The sequence below is a fragment of the Aulonocara stuartgranti genome (assembly GCF_965226115.1).
Source record: "Aulonocara stuartgranti genome assembly, chromosome: 22".
Classification (NCBI taxonomy): domain Eukaryota; kingdom Metazoa; phylum Chordata; class Actinopteri; order Cichliformes; family Cichlidae; genus Aulonocara; species Aulonocara stuartgranti.
The window spans coordinates 10,585,097-10,606,079 of NC_138957.1; the positions used below are offsets into that span (position 1 = coordinate 10,585,097).

The following is a 20,983-nucleotide window of genomic DNA, read 5'->3' on the forward strand; positions in this document are numbered from 1 at the left end:
CAGCCTGAGCGTGAGATAAACCCAGGCATGCTGCACACACGGGGTGTGTATCCCAGGCAGAAATCTTCTTGCCGCAAGGACAGAGCTTTGCAACTTCGTTGGCCGTCGTAGCCATGGTTAGCTAGAGGGTTGCGCACGTTAGCGAGACTGACACTGAGTGCGGAGAATAGTGCTATTCCTCGCTAACGTGGGGTGAAAAGTGTTGCTACTTTTCTACAAGTATTGCTACCTAATGTGTAAAACTGCTAGCGTCGAAGGGTATTGCTACCTGATGGTGAAGCTAGAGGTACCTTTGTTAGCAAAGTGTTGCTACTTTCGGAAAATATTGCTACTTCCCTGGGTGAAAGTATTGCTACTTGGCACCAGCACTAGCTACAGAACAGTATTGCTACTGCTTGTATGCTAGTGGACAACTGAAAAGCTGGGAACAAAGCGCCCGGCGACCGAGTTGTTCACTCGAATCTGTGGACAGTTTAGCTTTAGCACCCAATAGCACAGTTGTCTACAGGTTTCTGTGAGAAACAAGAAGAGGTTTTTAAATGACATCTGACGCTATGCCAGCCTATTATATAGGGAGGCACTAGCCCCTCCTGACATGGGCGTCACCTAGCCAGCCTGTAAGGGCTGGCGTAATGGTATTTGAGCTTCTGATGAGGTCACGCAGGAGGCGTTCCCCCATAGTGAGACACGAAACATGCCAACCTTAGACCAGCAGCCAGACCCTGAACTTTAACAGGTAACAAAGGCAGTAATGAGCAGTCAGGCTTGCAGCGTAGCAGCCTCCATTTCTATCTGTGCATGTTTGTAAAGTAGAATCACTGTGATAATTCAGCTTTGCGTTTTTAGCTTTGTGTTCATATTGTTAAAAAAATAAAAATAAAATAAATAAAATTGCAGGCGTGTGTTCTCACTAGGACAAGCCTTTGTGTCAGTATGTAAGACTGTAGCCTGAGGTTTATAGTATTAACTGGTAAATATGAGACAATACATTGGAGGTCATGATACAGAGTAATACAACGTGCACATTACGAGTTACAAGTTACTTTCTTTGATAATGCACTACATTACATATTTACTTACTTTTAAGAAAAGTACTGAGTAATGTATAACATCACATTCCAGAACCCAACACGGTTAGCTAACATACTGCTGCAATTATCAGGAGATCATACTCACCCTCTCTCAGAGACCCAAACTTCATTTCTGGAGCATGACTGGACCTTTTCCTCCTCTGCCTCGTCCTCCTTCTCTTCCTCCTTCTCCTCCTTTCTGTTTGACTTGTTGTCATCCACTGATGTATGTCCTTTCTTTGTTCCCTCGTAGTCTCTGTAGCATGACTGCTTTTTGCAGACCTACACTCGAAAGAGACACGGGCAAATTCACCAACTCTGCTCCAGCATGCCCAGGGAGACAAAAATTGGGAATTCTCATTGAACGATGTATTTTATTACATGTGTTAAGACACACGCTTCATTTCAACAGTTTAAATTTTGACCCCTTTAAATGACATTTCCCGTTTTGGATTCTATAACAAAAATGGTAAGGAAAGCTAACCCACTCTTTTCTATGCCTCCTATATGGAGTGTCTCAGTGTCTGCTCTACTTCTTATCACCTACCAGTCCTTACATTTTGATCAGTTTTATTTGATTCTTTTTGTTCAGTTCTGTTACAATAGTAACGATTAGGTCTACCGACAGGTGTAATCAGTGGTCAGTGTTGTAATTACCTCTGTGGAGGAGGGTCTTTTGTCGTCCTCTTGCTCCACTGACTCTGCTGCCTGCACTGACATGGGGGATAGTGTATATATGGATGGACTGAGCCTCTGCTTGCAGTGAAGCAGAGAGAGAACTGTCTTGCTGGAGAGGCCAGGTGGATTGGGGTCATAGCCACTAGTAGACCACGACGAATACACTGAGGGCTTCTGTTCATCCAGAGCAGAAGGGTTTGGTTTAATGTAGTTTAAATAGCACCAGCTGTTACAGGTGCTGGACAGCAGACTGGGGAATGAAGGCCCAACATGCGAGACGGGAGAGCAAATAGCAGGTAAACATGACTCCTGTTTGAGCTTGTGCTTGCAAGTCTCAACTGTTGCTTTGTCAGAACAACCCATCTCCCTCTCCTCTTCTTCTTTTACTCTTTTCTGCTGCTGCTGTGACTCTGGAGGCAGCTCCATGCTGTTTGAGGGGGAAAGCATCCGTTTATTGCCCCCTGAGCCTGATAACCTGAGGCTATCATCAGACCACAGTTGAAGATCTGGACTCATGTCCCTGTGGGGTCTTTGTTCAGCTGTTGAAACACCTGCACTTTGTGGGACAGCACTAACTGCCTCCTGGGGCCTAGGGGAGGTGGACTGAGACAATGTGGTGTATATGGCGCATGCAGGGGTGTGTGTGTCTGTTTGGAGGCGCACTGCAACTGCTGGATCCGTGACTGGCCTCAATATTTCTAGATTGGAACTGATGTTAGGGGCAGACTGGCGAACATGGGAGCGACTTACTGAGTAGTCATCGTCTTGTGGAGGAATCTCTAGTTTCAGCCCTGTAGACATGGGGAGATAGCGGGCTCTGGCAGCCCCTGATGGTCCATGCGTATGATATTGCTGTGGTGCAGGAGCAAGGGCCTGCTCTGTATAGGTCTCCTTTTTTACAGTTGTAGATGGGTCATGAGGAAGGGACAGTTCTGTGCTCCCAATCAACTGAATATTTTGAGTAAGTTTCCACTGAGAAAAGATATCTTTGCACTGCAATTCCACTGGATTATGTAAAACAGTGTCCCCTGATAGAGAAGAAGAAGAGGGCCTGCTGCAGTGTACAGAAGTTGGGCTTTTTGCTTGAGAAGATCTGCTTGGGTTGAGATATTCAGGACCACGGCTCAGGATCGTACACTCCTCCTCCTCCTCATCTGGATCACTGATAGCAGTGTGTCTCATTAATAGACATTTTCTTCTTTCTCTCCACCCAACTGCAGAGCGCTCAGGGGATAGAGAGCTGTAGTCAAAAGACTTACTGCGGGTCTCAGCCATGAGGACACTCTGTTGTGGGTCGTGAGGGGCCTGTTCAGATGCTGAGCGCCTCATCTCTCTGTGCTGATGCACCCCCGGCACCGTCAGCATATGAAGAGCTCTTGATCTCCTTAGCGGCGTTGATGTTGCAACGTCCATGTCCTGTCTGTTTGACTCTTCAAAGGACGTGGAGCGACTGGATGCATATGATGCACTACTGTCCTGACTAGGGCTGCGGGGCAGGGACAGAGAGTCAAAACTAGATTCTCCTGATGACTGGGCAGCTTCAGCTAATCGTAACCGCTTCTTCTTTGGAGGAAGCTTTTCAATAGGGAGCTGTGCCAGAGAGGGGCTTCTCTGCGGCCACTGAAATTCATCTAGTTTCTCTTGATGTTTTGCTGTGGTGGTAGGTTCGGCTGAAGTGTCTGTACTCATGTTGGGATCCTTTGTCACCAGGATCTCTGGAACCTGCACATTGTGTTGGCGGACCAGCTTTCGGGCTGCTAGTTTTGGTACATGTTGTTGAGGTTGTTTTTGAGGCAACAGCTGATGATCTTCATGAGGTGGAGAGTGCTTTGTTGCCTCTGCACCTGGATTCTCATTACTCAAGGATTCTTGTTTTTCAAAGGAACTAGTATGCTGAATTACTGAACAAGTTTGCAATGCAGGCTTCCTCTGGCCCTCATAAGCTGCACTGCTTTCATCTTTGCACTGGCCTGAAGACAGGGAAGAACAAGGTAAAGAAGGAGAAGAGGGGTCATCAAATTCAAAACTCTCCTCTTTCCTTCTCTTGCGCATTACTGAAACGCCTGCCCTGACTGCACTGTTCTTTACTTGTGAACACTCCATTTGACTAATTACCACTTCATTGATGGGTTGATGTGATAGGCACAGGCTCTGCTTGTGTTTTTTATAACCTACCCAATCTTTGCATCCTGTGCCACAGGCCTCACACTCATATGGCTGTGGTTGACTTTGCTTACAGTCAGGCACAGTGGTTAAGCTGTCAGAGTAAAATGAAAGAGAATCCTCGTGTTCCTCTTTTGTAAGTTCTGTACCAAGTGGAATTTCAATTGCTGGCTGTCGTCTTAGCATCCCATAACGACGTGAAGGCTGTCGTTCATCAAAGGACTGACTTAGGCGACATTTGCTTTGGCCGCCACTGGTGGTCTCAAATAAACTGGCTTCAGGTGGCATTGAATGACTTCGCACCAGCGGGGTGGTGGACGTTTGGCTAGCTGGCTGCTCCATATTTGAAGGTGGGTGATGAAATTTTTCACATGGAACTCCCATAGTGATAGAGCCACTGCTTTTATAGCCCACATCGCCAACCTTGGGGCTATGAATGAGCGGTTCTTTCACAGTTGAACTCTTCTGAGACTCAGAACTGTTCTTTCTGGAGAGTGAGAATCTCCTTGGTTTTACACTGTCAATTTTACTGGTATCCACCACTGCCTCATTGATGGTGATAAGTTTGGTTATATGGTCGATGACCTGTTTCTTGGGCACCGTGAATGAGATGCTTTTGTCCTCCTCACCAGAGGGATGCTGGTTTTGATGACGAGACATCCTCTGTAGGTGTCCAAAGCGTCCATATTTACCAAGTATGATCTCAGCATAGCTTTTGGCACTTGTGTTGGGGGGACTGTCCTGTGACTGCTCTGTACTTTCAGAGCGAGAAAAATAGCCAGATTCTGTACTACCTCTACTACCTAAAGCTAAAGATGACGCCTTTTCATCAGATGAGTCTTGAGGAGTGTGTTTTCCTCTGCTTAGGCGCAGGGCCAATCTTTTTTTCACCGCATAGGAGTAATTGTTTCCTCCAGGGCAATCTTTGGCCATGTCCGTTTCAACACTCTTGATTGAGGCTCCACTGTCTTGTCTTTCTGAAACAGAAGAAGCTGATGATAGCTGTCTCGTTTCCTCGTCCGACTCTGTGGCTTGCTCCGCTGTCGATTTCGACTCCCCAAGTGCCAGGCCTGCCTTCACCCGGTGGGTATGAGATTTACGGTGTTTGTATAGGTTACTCTTGGTCTTAAAAGAGAACCCGCATGGGGCACAGGGATAGGGCCTTTCACCCGTGTGGGAGCGAATGTGTTTCTGTAAAACACTAGGCTTGGCACATGCACGGCCACAGTAAGTGCAAACATATTTCCCTGGTCTCTGAGGCTTACGCTCACGTTTCTGCTTTGGGGTCCCTTCCTGGGTTTCTGGTTTAGACTGGGCAGGGTCGCCTGCTGAGGAAGGTGGGATTTCTGGAGTCAAACTCAAACCTGTGGTTGGTTTCGTTGCTGTCGATGCCTCCTGTTTATTCGCCGGTGCTGTATCTGAGTCAATGCTCTGCCGCTGGTGTCTGAGACGTTTGCGTTCTGGATTCTGCCTTCTGGATTGTTTGGGCTGCTGTAATGTGCCATGGGGCTTTGGGGAGCCGGTTTGCTGTTGTTGACAGGGCTGGGGGGGAGACTTGGACTGAGGGCCTCGCTGTGGAGACTCCTTCTGAGAATGTTCTTGACCTCCGGACTGCTCCCCAGTGGTCAGGCGACTATGCAAGGCCTCCATAAAATGGAAGGACAGCCTCAGGTAGGCACGTAGGATGCGTCTGCCTGAGCCAGGCTACAGAGTTAAAGCCAAAGCATTAACTGGGTAAGAGGTTTAATGTGAGCAAATCTGATCAAAATATCCACCTTGACTTCACTTCATAATTTTTTGCTTGTTTTACTCAAATTGTTATTGCTTGACAAAGGAACGATGCCATCAAATGTAAAACAGTAGCATCAACGAATGCAGTTGTGATATGCCATGTGCTGTGGAGGAAGTCCTCTGCCATCCAAGCATTAAGCATTCCATCATGAATCACACAGACTCTGTTGCTCAGCTGGTTCAGTTCAATGCACAATTCCTTTGTCTTCTCAACATGTAGATCTGCAAAACAAACAAGTCGTTATATAGGATAGTGCATACAGTTCAACACTGAGAAACAGATAACCCTCTGGCCTCTCTGTTTGCCAGATAGGAATATTTATGTTTTGTGTTGCATAATCACTCTATGTGTCATAACATTCATCTTTCGCTTTCCCGCGGCTGCTGCCTGTTTTAAATTAGAATGGTTTATGTAATGTTTTGTTGTAAAATATATCAGCATGCAGTAAAAGTGATGATTCTGTTAATATTCCCTGAGAGAAGCAGTATGCGCACCCAACTGTGACTTGAACATTCAAATAACATCATTTGATTTGGTCTTTAGTGATTGCCTATTTCTTAACGATTGCAGAATATCATTATGTCAGACAACACATTACACATACTGCCCACTCCCATAAAACTGGTCTGATCTTTCTGCTGCAAGACAGAAAATGACCAACAACAAAAAAACCAGAGAATCTGCCACTTGATCCATTTGATTGTGGAACTATAATGTCCTAATGGTTTGATTATGAAATTGACTTAGTGATCACTTGTACTCTTTCACACTCGTACTGCTGTCTTACAAGCACCTTTTTCATCTTTGGTGTTAATGAAATTGCAGCTTTTGAAGGTTATGTTGTGTCATCTACTATCAAATGCAAAATGATGATCATCAGACTGTGCTAACATACAGTGCTGCCACATTGCAGGACATGTGAAGGACTCTACCTGTTTCATCGGATTAACTGATGATTTTAGATATTTTAAAAAGGGCCAAGCCAAACGGAGGCGACGAATGGCTGCGAGCTGTGAGTGCATACAAAAGGTGACTCAGTGGAGATACTGAAGAAAATTCCCAGTGTTACTTTATGCCAGCATGCTGAAACAGTAAACAAGGCATCCCACGCACTGACCAGCTGGTTTCTACACCCACATTCTGGTGGAAGACGGCAAAGCTGCTGGATACTATCCAAATTACTGATAACAGGTTGACAACCATCTTTGATTTAACTTGTGAGAAGAGTATACGTGCCAATACTGGATGAATAAAAAACAATCACTTTATACTACCAGCAAAACAAGCATAGTATAGGAGAGTTATAGAATTTGTGCAGTTTGCAGAGGACCATTGAGATCATAGCTCTCTTGCCATAAGCCTAGTAAGTGTTAAATGTAGGCCAATCAGGTAGTCTCTACCAGGGCTTATAGCTTGTAGTGGGAAGGCAGACTCTTGTTTGTAAAACTCGAATTAACACGTCTGTCTGAGAGTTGTTTGGGGCATGTGCATTCTCTGCATGAAGGTGACAATGACTGCTACTAACAACTAGTCAAATAATAAAAAAGTAAAATAAAAAAAATTGGCTCATTTTCACTTGCTCCAAAGTTAACTATGAACTGTTCATTTACACCTCACATAACATGGATGCAGCCAATGCACAAACGAGCCAAACATTTCTCCTTGCACCCCTCACCTCACATATCTATTCTCTGCATGAACTTTCACAAGGCTCAGTGCAAGCAAAGCTGGATTTTTACTTGAAGGGCTGTTAGACCTAGAATTGCTTGGGGTTAAAGGAGCATTATCCTTTATTATCCTCCATTAGTGAAAATACAGAACAATGTTAAGCCCAAACATTTATCTGGTTGTTGTTAGTTTTTATTATTTTCAAAAGTTCTTGAAATTTAGTAACTGTTTCAGGTCTTTTTAATGTCTGCAAAATTAATTACATGGGCTAGGTAACAGCCCAGTCACACTAAACTAAAAATAGAAGGCAACCTCCTTCCATTTCACAACAAATGGTGCTTGTCTGATGAATGCACTGAGATTTTTTTAGTTTTTGTATTTTTTTTTTTTATTTGGCAACTAATTGCAAGTAGTTACAGTTACTAACTGGTTCCTGAACTTGGGTGTGCAACACCCTCAGCTTCTGGGAGACCACTTTGAAACACAAGGCAATTGCTTGCAGCACCTGATGGGAGGCAATCTCTCTTTAAAGAACCATGGCCCCTTTCCGATTGGAAAGGTTTGCAAATAATTGTCATCTAATTTCTAAATGCAGATAGATTGTCAACAAGTTGCAATCAGTCATCTGTGACGTGTCTCTTTGTAACAGGAATCTTCACTTAACTGGTTGACAACTGGTCATATTCTGATTACATTCCTATATAGAAGTAGGACTGCTGAGCGCCTGTATGATTTTGCAGGTAAATCGCAGTCCTATTTGTAAAAGAATTTCCGAATTTCTGGCTGCACTCTGAATGCCAACTTGCCCCCACTCAGACTGAGAGCAGACAGGCTCCATCTTACTGCCATTTTATGGCACCAAACTTCCTTTGGAAAACAACAACTGACTGTAGGTGGGCGTGTATCTGGTCCTGGTCTTTCAAGTGCAACAAGACTGGAAATTAATTGCACACGGTCGTAATAATTTTAGTCATGCTGCTGTCTCCAACCACTGCATATATCATAATTGGCATTAAGGACTGTAGCTTGTGTCTAAATAATATTAAAAACAGAAAACTCCTCAATGCTTAGGCCTTTAAAGGGGGGTGGTAGGAGTTATGTGGTAACGGAATGAAATTTTTAAAACTTATAATCAAATATGATTTAACCACTGTTCTCTCAAATCAGGCTAACTAGCATGCAAGTCCATGAGCACATGGATAATTAGCATCTAGTTTAGATAATCATAAAACAGAAATACAGAACCAACACACAAGAATGTCAACATTTCTATCAAAAATTGGGTGTCAGTTAACCAAAGTGCATTCTTGAGTAAACTCTTCTTGGGGAAGTAAACTTACCAAACCTCTGATACTCAAAGTTCCAGTAGCTTCTGCTAACAGGAAACATGGGTAATGTGCAGGAGGTAATGTAGCTGCCAGGTTTTTGCCAAGCAAGAACATTTATGCTATATTTATTTTAATACTTTCTGTTATACTCTCCCTGTGAGGTCCAACGGTGTTATAAGAATGGGTAGTGTACCATTTAAAGTTACCCCTGATATGCTTTCTAAGAAGATGGTAGGCCTTTTCAAATCTTACACAATCCATGGCTTTGTTCCACTGTTATGCGTTCAAGCTGTTGAGTCCACGCTTAGTGACAAAAAAAAGAAAAACAAGAAAAAAGCTTTTCTCAGAAGGCAGTGATATCAGCGATATATAATACAAGCTATTTCATTGCACACCTGACAAACCTACACTGGCACAATATGAAATTTTCCTCAAGTTTATCAAATGGTTGCAGTGCTGAGTGTGCATACAGTAACAGTTACAGTCTGCAGAAACTGCTCGAAAATCACGAGATACTGAAACGTAACAAGCCAAATGAGAGAAAATAAAGGGAAAAAAACTAAACTATTTAAATGACATGTCCATTCACCCACACAAAGAAAGAGAATATTGTATAAATGGCTTTAAAAAAAAATATTGTCAATTTCCCGTTCTCGCACTAATGGGCACCCAGCGGTGGTTCCTATGGTAACGGCCCTAAACCATGTGGTAGCAGATGGAAGGAGAGCTGGAGGGCTAAATTTATCTTCCAGTATCCTCACTGACTACAGAGAGAGAGTGTGTGTGTGTGTGAGAGAGCGCGAGAAGGCGGCAGGCGAGGTGCCTCCCTCCCAGAAGCTACTGTTTTTTTGAGAGGAGCACACCAAGAGAGGAAAGAAAAAAATCAATAGTTTGGGAGTTTTCAATTGGTACTACACCGATATTCCATTCTTTCAGGAAGAATCAAAGCCAAATCCAGACACCGGGATGTGAAAGAACCACAGACCAGTTGACAATTTCACCAAAAATAAATAAATAAATAAAAAAATATTGGTGCTTTTTCTCTAAACTAAAAAACCTACATTCTGACTACCAGTGCTGCATTACTGCAGACAATTCGTCTTTAAATATTATTGTCTTCAAAAATGCAAACAGGGACATTCAAAGCATCCTACTATAGAGAGGAGAACAATTTTTAAACACTTTCTTAATGAAAGTTAATAGAAATGTGAACCCCTTCGGACTTGTGTGACCCTAAAAGCATTCTTCTGTTGTTGTGTTATCCACTATGTTGTCAGCTGAGCACTAGCAACGCTGTCGTGCCCAACAGTGCAGCTTCATCAGCAGCCTGATAACGGTGCTCTCTGGAGGGACAGGGGAGAGCCCTTAGTGGATACACAGTGTTCCCTTTCTCCCTGTGCGTGTGTGTGTGTGTGCGTGTGTGTGTGTGTGTGTGTGTGTGTGTGTGTGTGCGCGCGTGTGTGCACTTCGGAAATGTTCCCACAGGTCCACATGGAGGACATGCCAAGCATAAGCGGCTGGATGCACAACACAGGCAGCTCATTCACTCCTAGCTTTAATACCTACACAGCCCACGGACCACTCGCTACATGCACTCTCTCCTTCATTCACACACACACTCACTCTCTCTACAGAAGCTGTCTGCATGTGTTAAAATGGGCAAAAAATAATCCAAAAAACATTAGGCTGACTTCAAATGTATTCAAGCACACTGACGCAAATGATTCTCGTGCTTTTCCACCTCTCGCTGCCTCACTCATGTAGCAGCCTTTTGCAATAACAAAGACATGAATGAAGAATCCCCCCCCCTTCCTCCCTCCCTCCACAGTTCCCACATCACGTCACACGCCTCATACATCAAGATCACTGCAGATGACAAAAAGGATATCAATGGACCCCCCCTTTTTTCTTTCTTTCTTTTTTTTTTACCTGGTCGCAGGTGGTGTTGTCCTCCGATTCTGAATGACTGGAAACAGGGAGAGCAGAGAGACACGAAGACGAGGAGAGAGAGAGAAAGGATGAATGAGAGTTACGCTGAAGGCAGAGAGAAAGGTAATCGAGTCTCCGCTCTACGTGCACTGGGCTGACAAACAGGTAGCTGAGTATATTATGTCTATGAATGAGAAGGAGGGGACACGCTCTCTCTCTGTCCCTCTCCACCTCTTTGATACACCCCCCTCCCACGTCCTGGTGTCTCTGTTTTGGGTTCGTGTGAAGCAGTGGCTCCTTATATTGATGTTGACGTAAGCTTGTGTTTCTTTTGGCAGCGGTTTCTGCTGCACAGCTGGCAAAGCGGTGAGAGGTAAAAAAGACAGGGGGAGTGCTCTATCCTGCCTAATTGAACTATGAGGGGAGGTGAAGGGGGCTTACTTCAGAATTTTTAAAATACAAGTTCACCATTCAGATCTCATTTTTCCAACGCAGGTACAGAGATATACTGATGCTGCATTTTGAGAAAACATGGGAAAGATACAAGGGGAAAAGCGCACACAGATCCAGGTTTTAAGAGCGGCTCTGGAGAATGTCCACAGTGCTCCTGCCAGGGGTCAGGCTGAAATAGGTCCAGGCAACTGTGACATCACTCTTTTATGCCATGGGTCCCCCCGCCATTTCCCCTCTGCCCATGAACTGATTTTTTCCCCTCCCTCTTTTCTCTTTTTTTCCAGCAGCCTGAAAGCTCACAGATAGGAGCATTGAGGGAGTACCAGCCGGTAGGATGCAGACAGGCAGTGAGCTGCTCATCTGGTCAGGCGTAAAAAGGAGAAGCCGAGAGGATTGGAAGAGAGCCCAGGGTGTCCATCCTGCTCCAGGCCACAGAGAAACCTTGTGACAACAGGGCTCCAGATTCGAAAATGATGTGATGATGTGTCTGCTCGCATACAGACATTCCTGGCAAAATGCTACCAGCAGACAATCTTATTCTTACTAATCAACTATCTGAAACCTAATTATCTCACCCTAACATACAAGAGCACAGCAACTCAGAGCACAGAACCACAAACTACTTTTCTTTTCTTTTTACTGTTTTCAATTTGGATGGACCAAAAAATGTAAGAAAAAATTAATTAAAAGTAACCAATGGAAGGTTTTTTCTGAAAATAAATAAACAAAAATAAATAAATAATAATAATCTTAATTACACACGTTGTTTTGTCAGTGACTAAATCACTGCAAAGTTAAAAAATTAAATAAAGCTCACACACTGCTAAAATAACCCCAAAACAATCCCCCCATGCAACGAACGATCAGTGGATCTGACAAACCGCATGCTCATTGGAAACTCAGCAGCCAGTGAACATAACCTGAATAATCATCTTTTATGAATGATCAAAATTTAAATTTATGAAATGAACTTCATGCTTTATTCAGTGGACTATTTTTCAAGAGTCTACTGTTCACCGTAAGGATTAAAAGGATAAAAGGACTTTAGCTGACCTTTTCCAAGCGCTGTCATCTGAGTAAGTGCTTATAAATTCTGGAAAAAGGTACAGGGTCCCCTTCTGTGAGCATAACTGTTATTTGTTTCTTTGTCAATGAAACTTATGAAAGAAATCATGTATGCCTGAGAGCAGCAAGTAGGCCTGCGTGCAGCGTGTGTGTTTCATTTATTTCATGTCTTTTAAAAAAAACAAAAAAAACTAATATACATACATATATATATATATATATATATATATATATATATATATATATATATATATATATATATATATATATATATATATATATATATATATATATATATATACATATACATACATACATATATATATATATATATACACACATTTTGTTTAGCGATTAATAGAATTACATTTATAAAAACCTATGTTAGCAGTAATGCAACAAATCTACATCTGTTACAGAGATATATATATGGTACAATCTTTCCTCGACTAAACATCCCAGCAAATTTACAGAGGACACATTGTGCAATGCTCAGAGAAACTGCACAAACAAAATCCAAGAGCTGCAACTGAAACTCTAAAGGCCTCAGTTAGTAAGCTAAATGTTAAAGTCCATGAGAGTACTATTAGATACAGACTGTAGGAGTAATGCTCGTTTGGAAGGGTTGCCAGGAGAAAGGCTTTCTCTTTCTGAAGAAAGAAAAGAAAAGAAAAAAGAACAGCACAACTTAGATTTGGAAAGCTACAACTGAACAAACCACAAGACACCCTGTCCTTTGGGCAGAAGAGACCAAGGAGAGGCTTGCAGAGTGAAAACAAAACACAGCAAATCAGCACAAATTCATCACACCAACTGCCAAGCAAGTTGATGGAGGGGTAATGAATTTGGCTTTATTTTCCAGCAACAGAACATGAGTGCCTTGCATTGATTGAACTGACCATGAACTCCATGAAGAGTCCATGACCACGAAGAGTCAAATATGAGGCCGCCTGTCTGACAGCTAAAGCTTGGCCCAAATTGGGTCACGCAATATAACAATGACCCCAAGCACTCCAGCAAATCTACAACAGAATAGCTGTGACTGGACCTTAAGAGGGCTGTGCAACCAATGTCTGCAAACCTAAAAAAAATAAAATAAAAATTGAGAAACGTGATGAAAAGTGGGATCAAATTCATACACAATGATGTGAGAGACTCATAAAGCCATAAGAAAAACTAATTCAAGATACTGCTGCGAAAGGTCACAAGCTATTAGATCATTAAAATTTACTCTAGATTTGGATGGAAACTTGGTACCAGTCCAAGAAAAAATGTATTTTCACAAAGCATTTTCTATGAGTTTAACAATTCCTAATATCTTCAGTGGTTAATAGTAGTGATCAGGAAGAAAGCCCCATTACATCAGAGGTAAAGTTGAGGATTACGTGCTGGTTCTAGATTTGAAGTTGGGTTACATAAAGCACATTTTTTTATATTGCTTACCTAATATGGGATTTAATACATGTTTATGCATATTGTCAAAGTAACCCAGAGCAAAGATTCTGTATTGAGAATAACTTACTGCAAGCTGCAGAGTGAACACTTTGGATGTTCCCAGTTGTTCAGAGCAAATGGCAGCGTATGCAAAATGCTGAACATTAATCTTTCACACAGTACGACTGAGGACATTTTGGCTACTTCAGCTTTGCTGTTTACGAAAAATGTTTGCAGAGGCCCAAATCTGGTGAAAATCCAAGTGATTATTGCTTTCAGCGTTTGTTATCATATTATCAGAGGACGAATATTGACCCTTGCTCTACTGTCTGGAGGTGACAGAGCTGCCTGTGTCAAGCTCTTTCACAGGGTTGTCTCCGTCTGTGCAGCTGGGGCTCATCTGCATGGCCTTGTCACAGTTTGAACATCATGCTTCCAAACACGTTTCCTCAACAGGATTTTTTTTGTCTGTTAGGAATGTAGGATGAGAAAAGGATGGAAACAAAAAGATAAGGTTTCACAATGCTGCCCTCCTTTCCCTAAACTGAACACTGGATTCATTTTAGTTCCTCGAGCTAAACAATACATTAACATTTAGCAGTGGTTGAATAGGAAAAAAAGGGCTATTTTTGAAGATGCAAATGTTTTGAATACGTCTGGCTAATTCCAGTTTCGACACCATTTTGTCTGCAAAATGGTCATATGTAATTTTAGGAAGAATAAAAAGTTTTGTTTGTACTGTTATTTTTTTGATTTTCTGTATTATAACCACAAACTCGAGCCATTTTTCCCCATTTACAGCTAAACGGGTGTATTGTAAAAGTCCCAGGTTATGGAAGATTACATTTAAAACAGGTCAAGCATTTCCCCTATCAAAGCTTTACAGAAAAGGCTTATGTATTCATTTTATCTTCAAAGGATTGAGCCAGTGCTGTGCTCTTTAAATGTGGCGGCCCCAGGTGGGTGTCTAGGGAAATTATTCAAGAATCTTGGGTCAGACACCACAAGTTCATCATATTTACTACATGATCAGAATCAACACAACACACTTCTTTTTCCATTAAAGGAGTAAATACATAGTTCACTACTTTATTGTTATTGTCATTATATTGTCAAGCTATGAGTACAAAATATTTAGAAAAGATGCATTTTTTTCCTTAGAGCCCTCTTATGTGACAACCAGAGATGGGCAGTATCGCGTTACTTGTAACGCGTTACTGTAATCTGATTACTTTTTCGGGTAACGAGTAAAGTAAGGGATTACTATTGCAAAAACGGTAATTAGATTACCATTACTTTCCCGTAGGAACGCTGCATTACTGCGTTACTAAAACCGTGATTTTTTTGCGAGAATGTCTCATGACAGTGACGTAAGCGAGTGCGCCGTTAGTGACAACAGCTGTGTGCAGATCAACAGTGGATCATATATCGAGTGCGGGAGAGAGTATGAGCGTGCAGCGTTTAAAGCGTGGAAGTACTGACCTTACTTTGAGTTTGATTCCATAAAAAGTGACAAACACATTAGTGTCCGTTGTGCGTGGGAAGAAAACTTCTTTTTACAGCGAAAAAAACCCCTAAACTTCCGAGCAAGCACCGAGTGCGCAACGACGTAATGGGAAACTCACAGAGAAACTCGCGGATTCTTCAACTGACCGCGGCACACCTGCACCAGGGTAAACCTCCGCCTACCCTACTCCTGCTTTATAGGTGAAAATAGAGCAACAGGACCGCTGAGTCTTTGACTTTATTTATTTTCTGCTGTGTTTTACTTGCATCTATTTGAAAGAGTGAGTGTAAACACACACAAAAAATATTTTATGTGCTGGAATGTGCAGAAAATAAGTTTTAATGTTAAACTAATTTATTCAAGTCAGAGAATGTTGCATATAATTAAATTTTTGCTTGATGCATAAAGTTAAAAGATTAAAACGAATAAAACAAGTTTTAAAAAGAGACTTTTCCATTTGATTACATTTTGTATGATGGATTATGCAGAAAAAGTAGAATTGGGCTGAAAGATCTATCACTTTATCACCTATTCAGGTTGTAAATCGTGTTTTTAAAAAGTAACTAAGTAACTAAGTAATTAATTACTATTGAAAATAAGTAATCAGTAAAGTAACGGGATTACTTTTTTGGGGAAGTAATCGGTAATTAGTTACTGATTACTTTTTTCAAGTAACTTGACCAACACTGGTGACAAGCCTTTAAAAGATTTCAGTTTTGTTTTGTTTTTTGGGGAGGGCTTATTTGCATATTGTGCTGAGTTTTAGCTTTTCCCCAAAATAAGACATAAGGGAGTATATCAATTATGGCTGGTTTTGGACTTGTCAAGTAAATCTTCAAATTGGATGAGTGTGATGACCATTGATCAATATTCGATTTTACCTAAAAGGCCAGTATTGACAAAAACATATATTGGTCTAACTTTCGTTGCGTTGCGGTAGACTGTCAGTAGCAGCATCCAAGCTTGGGTCAGTTCTGGCTCCATCCTGCTGAGCCATAGAGGGAGTTTTGAGGCACTGTGCCACCTGTCACCAGAGAGAAAACACAGGCAGGGTGCTCCTTAGAATCCCAGCAGTCGAAGGTTTCCCATATGGCCTTAAAACACCACAGGAAGCAGAATCTGTCACTGCTACGCCTGCCACACTATGGAGTAGTCTTTACAGAGTCAGTTTGTGGTACATAATGATCGCTTAAAAGCATCATCACAGCCAATTTAAAATTGTGCTTCATATTTGATGTAAAGCACAGCTGTATGATCTTAGAGTACAGACAGTACAGTCTACCAGCCATTACAAGACAGTGAGCCACAGACAGACCAGAGATCCCCCACCCAACCCCCACCATACACCCGCCAAGCAGGAGGACACAGATGCCCCTCTCAACCTCAACCTGCCCTAATGGCCAATGAAAATAGCCATGTGACCAACATGGGTTAAGTTGGACTGCCACAGTGTAAAGAGTCCATGGAGATAAATGGTCACCTGAGCTCCAAAAAGAGCTCCAGTTACTGTATGACCTGACTCGTCAACAGCAGTCCATGTTGACAGATGTTGTGCAGAGCTCAGCTGTGGTGGGTGGTGCTGATTTTGACTCTAGTTCCAAATGTTCCAATAACATACTAATTCCATGTGTGTACAAATGTGGCTTTATGTAGCAAGGAGGAACATTTCTGTATTTAACCTCCTAGGACCTGGCGTCCACATATATGGACATCATATTTTGGGTTGTCTAGACCAAAATACTAAATTTTGCTTTACAAGAGCCTGATATCCACTTACGCGGACATTATACTGCCACTGTTTTATCGAAATTTAAAACAAATTTCCTCTTATACAAAAATCAAGTTAAACAAAACAACACACACAAAAAAATCATCAGGTCCCAATCAGGGCAAATAGCAAAGAGAAATTGAAAATGCATGCCATGAAAGCGTTCGGGTCTTAGGAGGTTAAGGAGCAATAATTTAGATTTTCACTTTTCACCAAAGCAACGTGACTGTAATACACAATCCAAATTTCACACGTATGATACATTTTGATATGCCAAGCATTTTATTTTTATTTGAGCATTCAGCATGACACGTTTTATTAAATTTAACGCCTTTCATAGATTTATACTTCTTGCTAATGTTCTAGTATAACTCTAACATTAAAAGAAAACCCAGCCATATGAAAGGCTATAAAACAGTGTATGTCTTGTGCAAGCCCCAAGTCTAAATAAACAGGGAAGGCTCTGTCGAGAAGGGCACACACCGTAAAGTTTTTGCCAAATCAATGTGTGGATCAGAATAACTCCATGTCAGATTGGTGAAGGCCCAGATGGAGGCAGAAGATCTACTGTACTAACCCTTCACAGGAACAGCCAAAAGAAGAAGACCACAACAACTAAGATAGAGGGTTTTTGTGACATGTCCTATGGCAGTGTTTCCTAACTTTTTGGAGCCACGGCACATATTTCACATTAGAAAAATCACACGGCACACCGCCAAACAAAAGTGTCCCAAAAAGCATATTGATCATTTCCCCCGCGCACCAGGTTTAGCGGAATTGGCTCAGTTTGTCCCCAGTATAGCTTTTTTGCTTTCTTCTGACCACTACTCAAGCTAGGGCTTTCATCTGAGTCAGATTTTCTCCAGGACCCAGGTCCGATTGACTACTTTTTCTTTTTAGATATTTATCCATTGCTATCACGCCCTGCATCGTTTCACTCACAGCATGACCATTATGTAATTTCTTCTTCGTCTTCTTCCGTTTTATTGGCAGTTGGCAACCCATTTCATTAGAGCAAGTAGTTGTACTGCCCTCTAGTGGAAGAATGAAATTGTTCTGCCCGTTACTCATGCGGTCGCTCAGGCTATGTTCACACTGCAGACAAAAGTGCATCAAATCCGACTTTTTTGACCCTATGCGACCCATATCCGATCATGGTATGACAGTGTGAACGGCACAAATCTGATATTTTCAAATCTGATCTGGGTCACTTTCGTATGTGGTACTGAATCAGATACGTATCTGATGTTTTAGTAAACGACTGCTGTTTGAATAGTCATGTCGCATTATATCTGTCTTTTACGTCACTGACACAAGACAGATGCCAATTATCAGCGCCGGAGAAGACATTGTGAACGCTTCCTGGTCATCCAGTGAAACTGTTGGGAAGACAATGCAAAACGTGAACATTTTATTTGTACTGTATAATCTGCAGACTCTGACAGAAATCTGCAACTATCCTTTGAAGCACCGCTCCTCTCAAAACAGCAATAAGGATAATTATTAGGCCATATGTAAATAACAAAATAACTTTATAACTTAAAGCAAAATTGTGAAACGTAAAGTCCAAAACAAGTCTTTATATTAAGGGCCATCAGTCAAGCAATACTGTTTGGTCTGGATCTAAACAGAGCGCGTTGTGTGTGACATCTTCTTTTGCGCATGCGGGCCGCTTTGAGGGTTCACACTAGAGCGCGTTTGCTGTCACATTTTATTTGTAGTGTCAACAAGCAGACAAAAAAAATCGGATTTGATCAAAAGAATCTGAATTGAGCATTAAGACCTGCAGTGTGAACGTAGCCTTAGACTACTAATCAGGAACCAGATAATATTCCACGGCACACCTGATCATTTCTCACAGCACACCTATGTGCCGCAGCACAGTGGTTGGGAAACACTGTACTATGGTAACCATGACATTCCAATTTCCTATTTTCAGATCCACAATATACTTTATTAATCCCAGAGACAATTATGTGGTCACAGTTGCTCAAGACAGTTACGAACAAGTTAAAGTACCAATATAAAATATTACAATATACTACAAAATATTACAAAATAGCTCTAATAATACAAAGAGCTCTAATATACAAATATCTCAATATATTACACAAAATTGGAAGTTGAAATTCAGATGCGCCCCTTATCATACCGACTTTGTTATTAGCGTGAATGCTGATTAAGCATTCACAGTATTGTTATCCAATTATTTATTGTCATTTTCTCCAATTTCCCATGGAAAATTCAGAGGAAACAAGGGGAGTTAGACAGAAGCATGGCAAGCAACAGAGGTCATGAGCTGGAATCGAAATGGGGGCTTTACAGTTATGCAACTCTCAGCTAGAAAGCAAAGCCAAATTTCCCCCAAATGTCAAACTAGTGGAAAGCCTGGATTGGTTTCTGCTGTTCCAAAGTACCAACACAGACAACAGAAAGCACGCACATACAGTAAGACAATTATAATTGGAAACACTCTTTAGTGACCTTCTGAACTTGCCAGCCTGTGAATCAAAAACTATATATTCCAATGTAATTGTCTGACAGAGACCTGCAGTGTGTCACAATTCTTGGGATATTTTCATGAAGTAATTGTTGTAGTATCTTTTAATCATTTTTTACTGACGCTTATATGGACAATATTGTTAAGTTATATTTGTTTTACTTTTTACTTTTACTTGATTATCCATGTCAAAGTCTATAGGAAGCTGATTTGCATTGACAGATGTGCGGCACAGACAACCACAGTGTGAACAATTCTCTTAACAGTTCTGTTCAATCCTGCTATGTTTGTTGATCTATATGGGTGGGCCACCACCAAAGCCCTATTTAGAGCAAGGGAAAAAAACTGCTTACAGGCTGCTGGAAGTTGTGTCAGACTCTGATGCTGCAGCACCTTCCTGGCCATCAGTGCTGGTTGATAAAAGTCAGTACTTTGTGGCCTTAGATTTTAAAAACAGCAGAGGAAAGGACTCAAATAACTTTTTTTTTGCTCTGTTAACTTCATTAACCTCAATGTATATCATATAGCTAAAAGGTACACTCTCTATTAAAAATGTGTTAATATTTGCAGAAGCCCAGGAACAAAAGGCTCATTTACAGAAAAGTTAGTAAATCATATTTAGAGCAGCAGCAAGCCAAATCAGGAACAAGGAGTTTGACACAAAAAAATGGGAGGCATTGTGCAAGTGATGAGAAAACAAGCTGAAAATGGAGAGAGGAAATGCTAATTATAGGCAGAATGACCAGCTGCCTGCTATATTTGTCCCCACATCTAAGTTAGGTTGTTTCTGCGAGAGTTTTTGGCTTCAGGGTGTGAATGTGGCTTTTGGTTTGGTCGCTGACTGAAACTGTGACACTATTTGCATACCCTCATTGATTCTGATAACACAGGCATACTCCTAATGGCTACACCTGCAGTCAAATAAGGTAGCTTACATCTCATGAGACTCTGTGAATCATTTTTATGTGGACATAAATAGGTGGGATTCATTCTATCTGCTGAGCCACTTATGAGCATTTTCCGAATGAAAGGAATTGTTTCGTTTTTGCTCCTACGTGTGAGAAATTCAACAGAGAAAATGTCAGTCCTCTAGCAGGAAATCCACACAGACCCCCAGCAGGGCACACTTTATATATAAATGATGACATCAGGAAAAGATTTGAATTTGTGGTTTCCAGCTCTGCTCTTTTAAAAACTCCCTACCAATATAATGGCAAACACTGTAGGTGACTATACAGCATGACCACATGAAGAAAGGGAGGTGCAAAAGGCATGGAAAGTCATGACACCAGCTAAAAAAGATCAGTAATTAGAAAGTAATCCTGCCACTTAGTGCAAATTAATATCGGCTGGTTCAGTTCCAACTGGTCACTATAAAAAGGTGTCTCATTACCAAGGTGTCACACAAGACAGATTTCATGATGGTTAAAACCAATGCGCTCTCTCAAGACCTTATTGGTGCAAAACATATTAATGGCATTGGTTACAGAAGAACTTCTAAACTACCGAAGGTTCCAGTGACTACTGCTGGGGCCATAATCCAGAAGTAAAGAACATTATTTCAGCATAAACGAGCCACAACCAGGTTCTCCAAGATTTCAGAATGAGAAGTGAAAAGAATTATCACA

The 20,983-nt window shown here is 41.6% G+C and overlaps 1 protein-coding gene across 5 annotated transcripts in view; it reads right to left on the bottom strand.

Moving 5' to 3' along the window:
• Nucleotides 1-20,983, bottom strand: part of hivep3a (HIVEP zinc finger 3a) — a 54,796-nt gene that overhangs the window by 14,145 nt on the left and 19,668 nt on the right. For 3 of the 5 annotated variants that reach the window (XM_082521353.1, XM_082521351.1, XM_082521355.1), the window contains 2 exons: nt 1,728-5,924; nt 1,177-1,352 (listed from right to left, as the gene is read on the bottom strand). In XM_082521353.1, coding sequence (XP_082377479.1) covers nt 1,177-1,352; nt 1,728-5,561 — 4,010 coding nt within the window. In that variant the 5' untranslated portion in view covers nt 5,562-5,924. Of the gene's footprint in view, nt 1-1,176; nt 1,353-1,727; nt 5,925-10,628; nt 10,666-16,008; nt 16,112-20,983 lie in introns of all 5 variants that reach the window. The other 2 variants (XM_082521354.1, XM_082521352.1) reach the window with 2 other exon arrangements.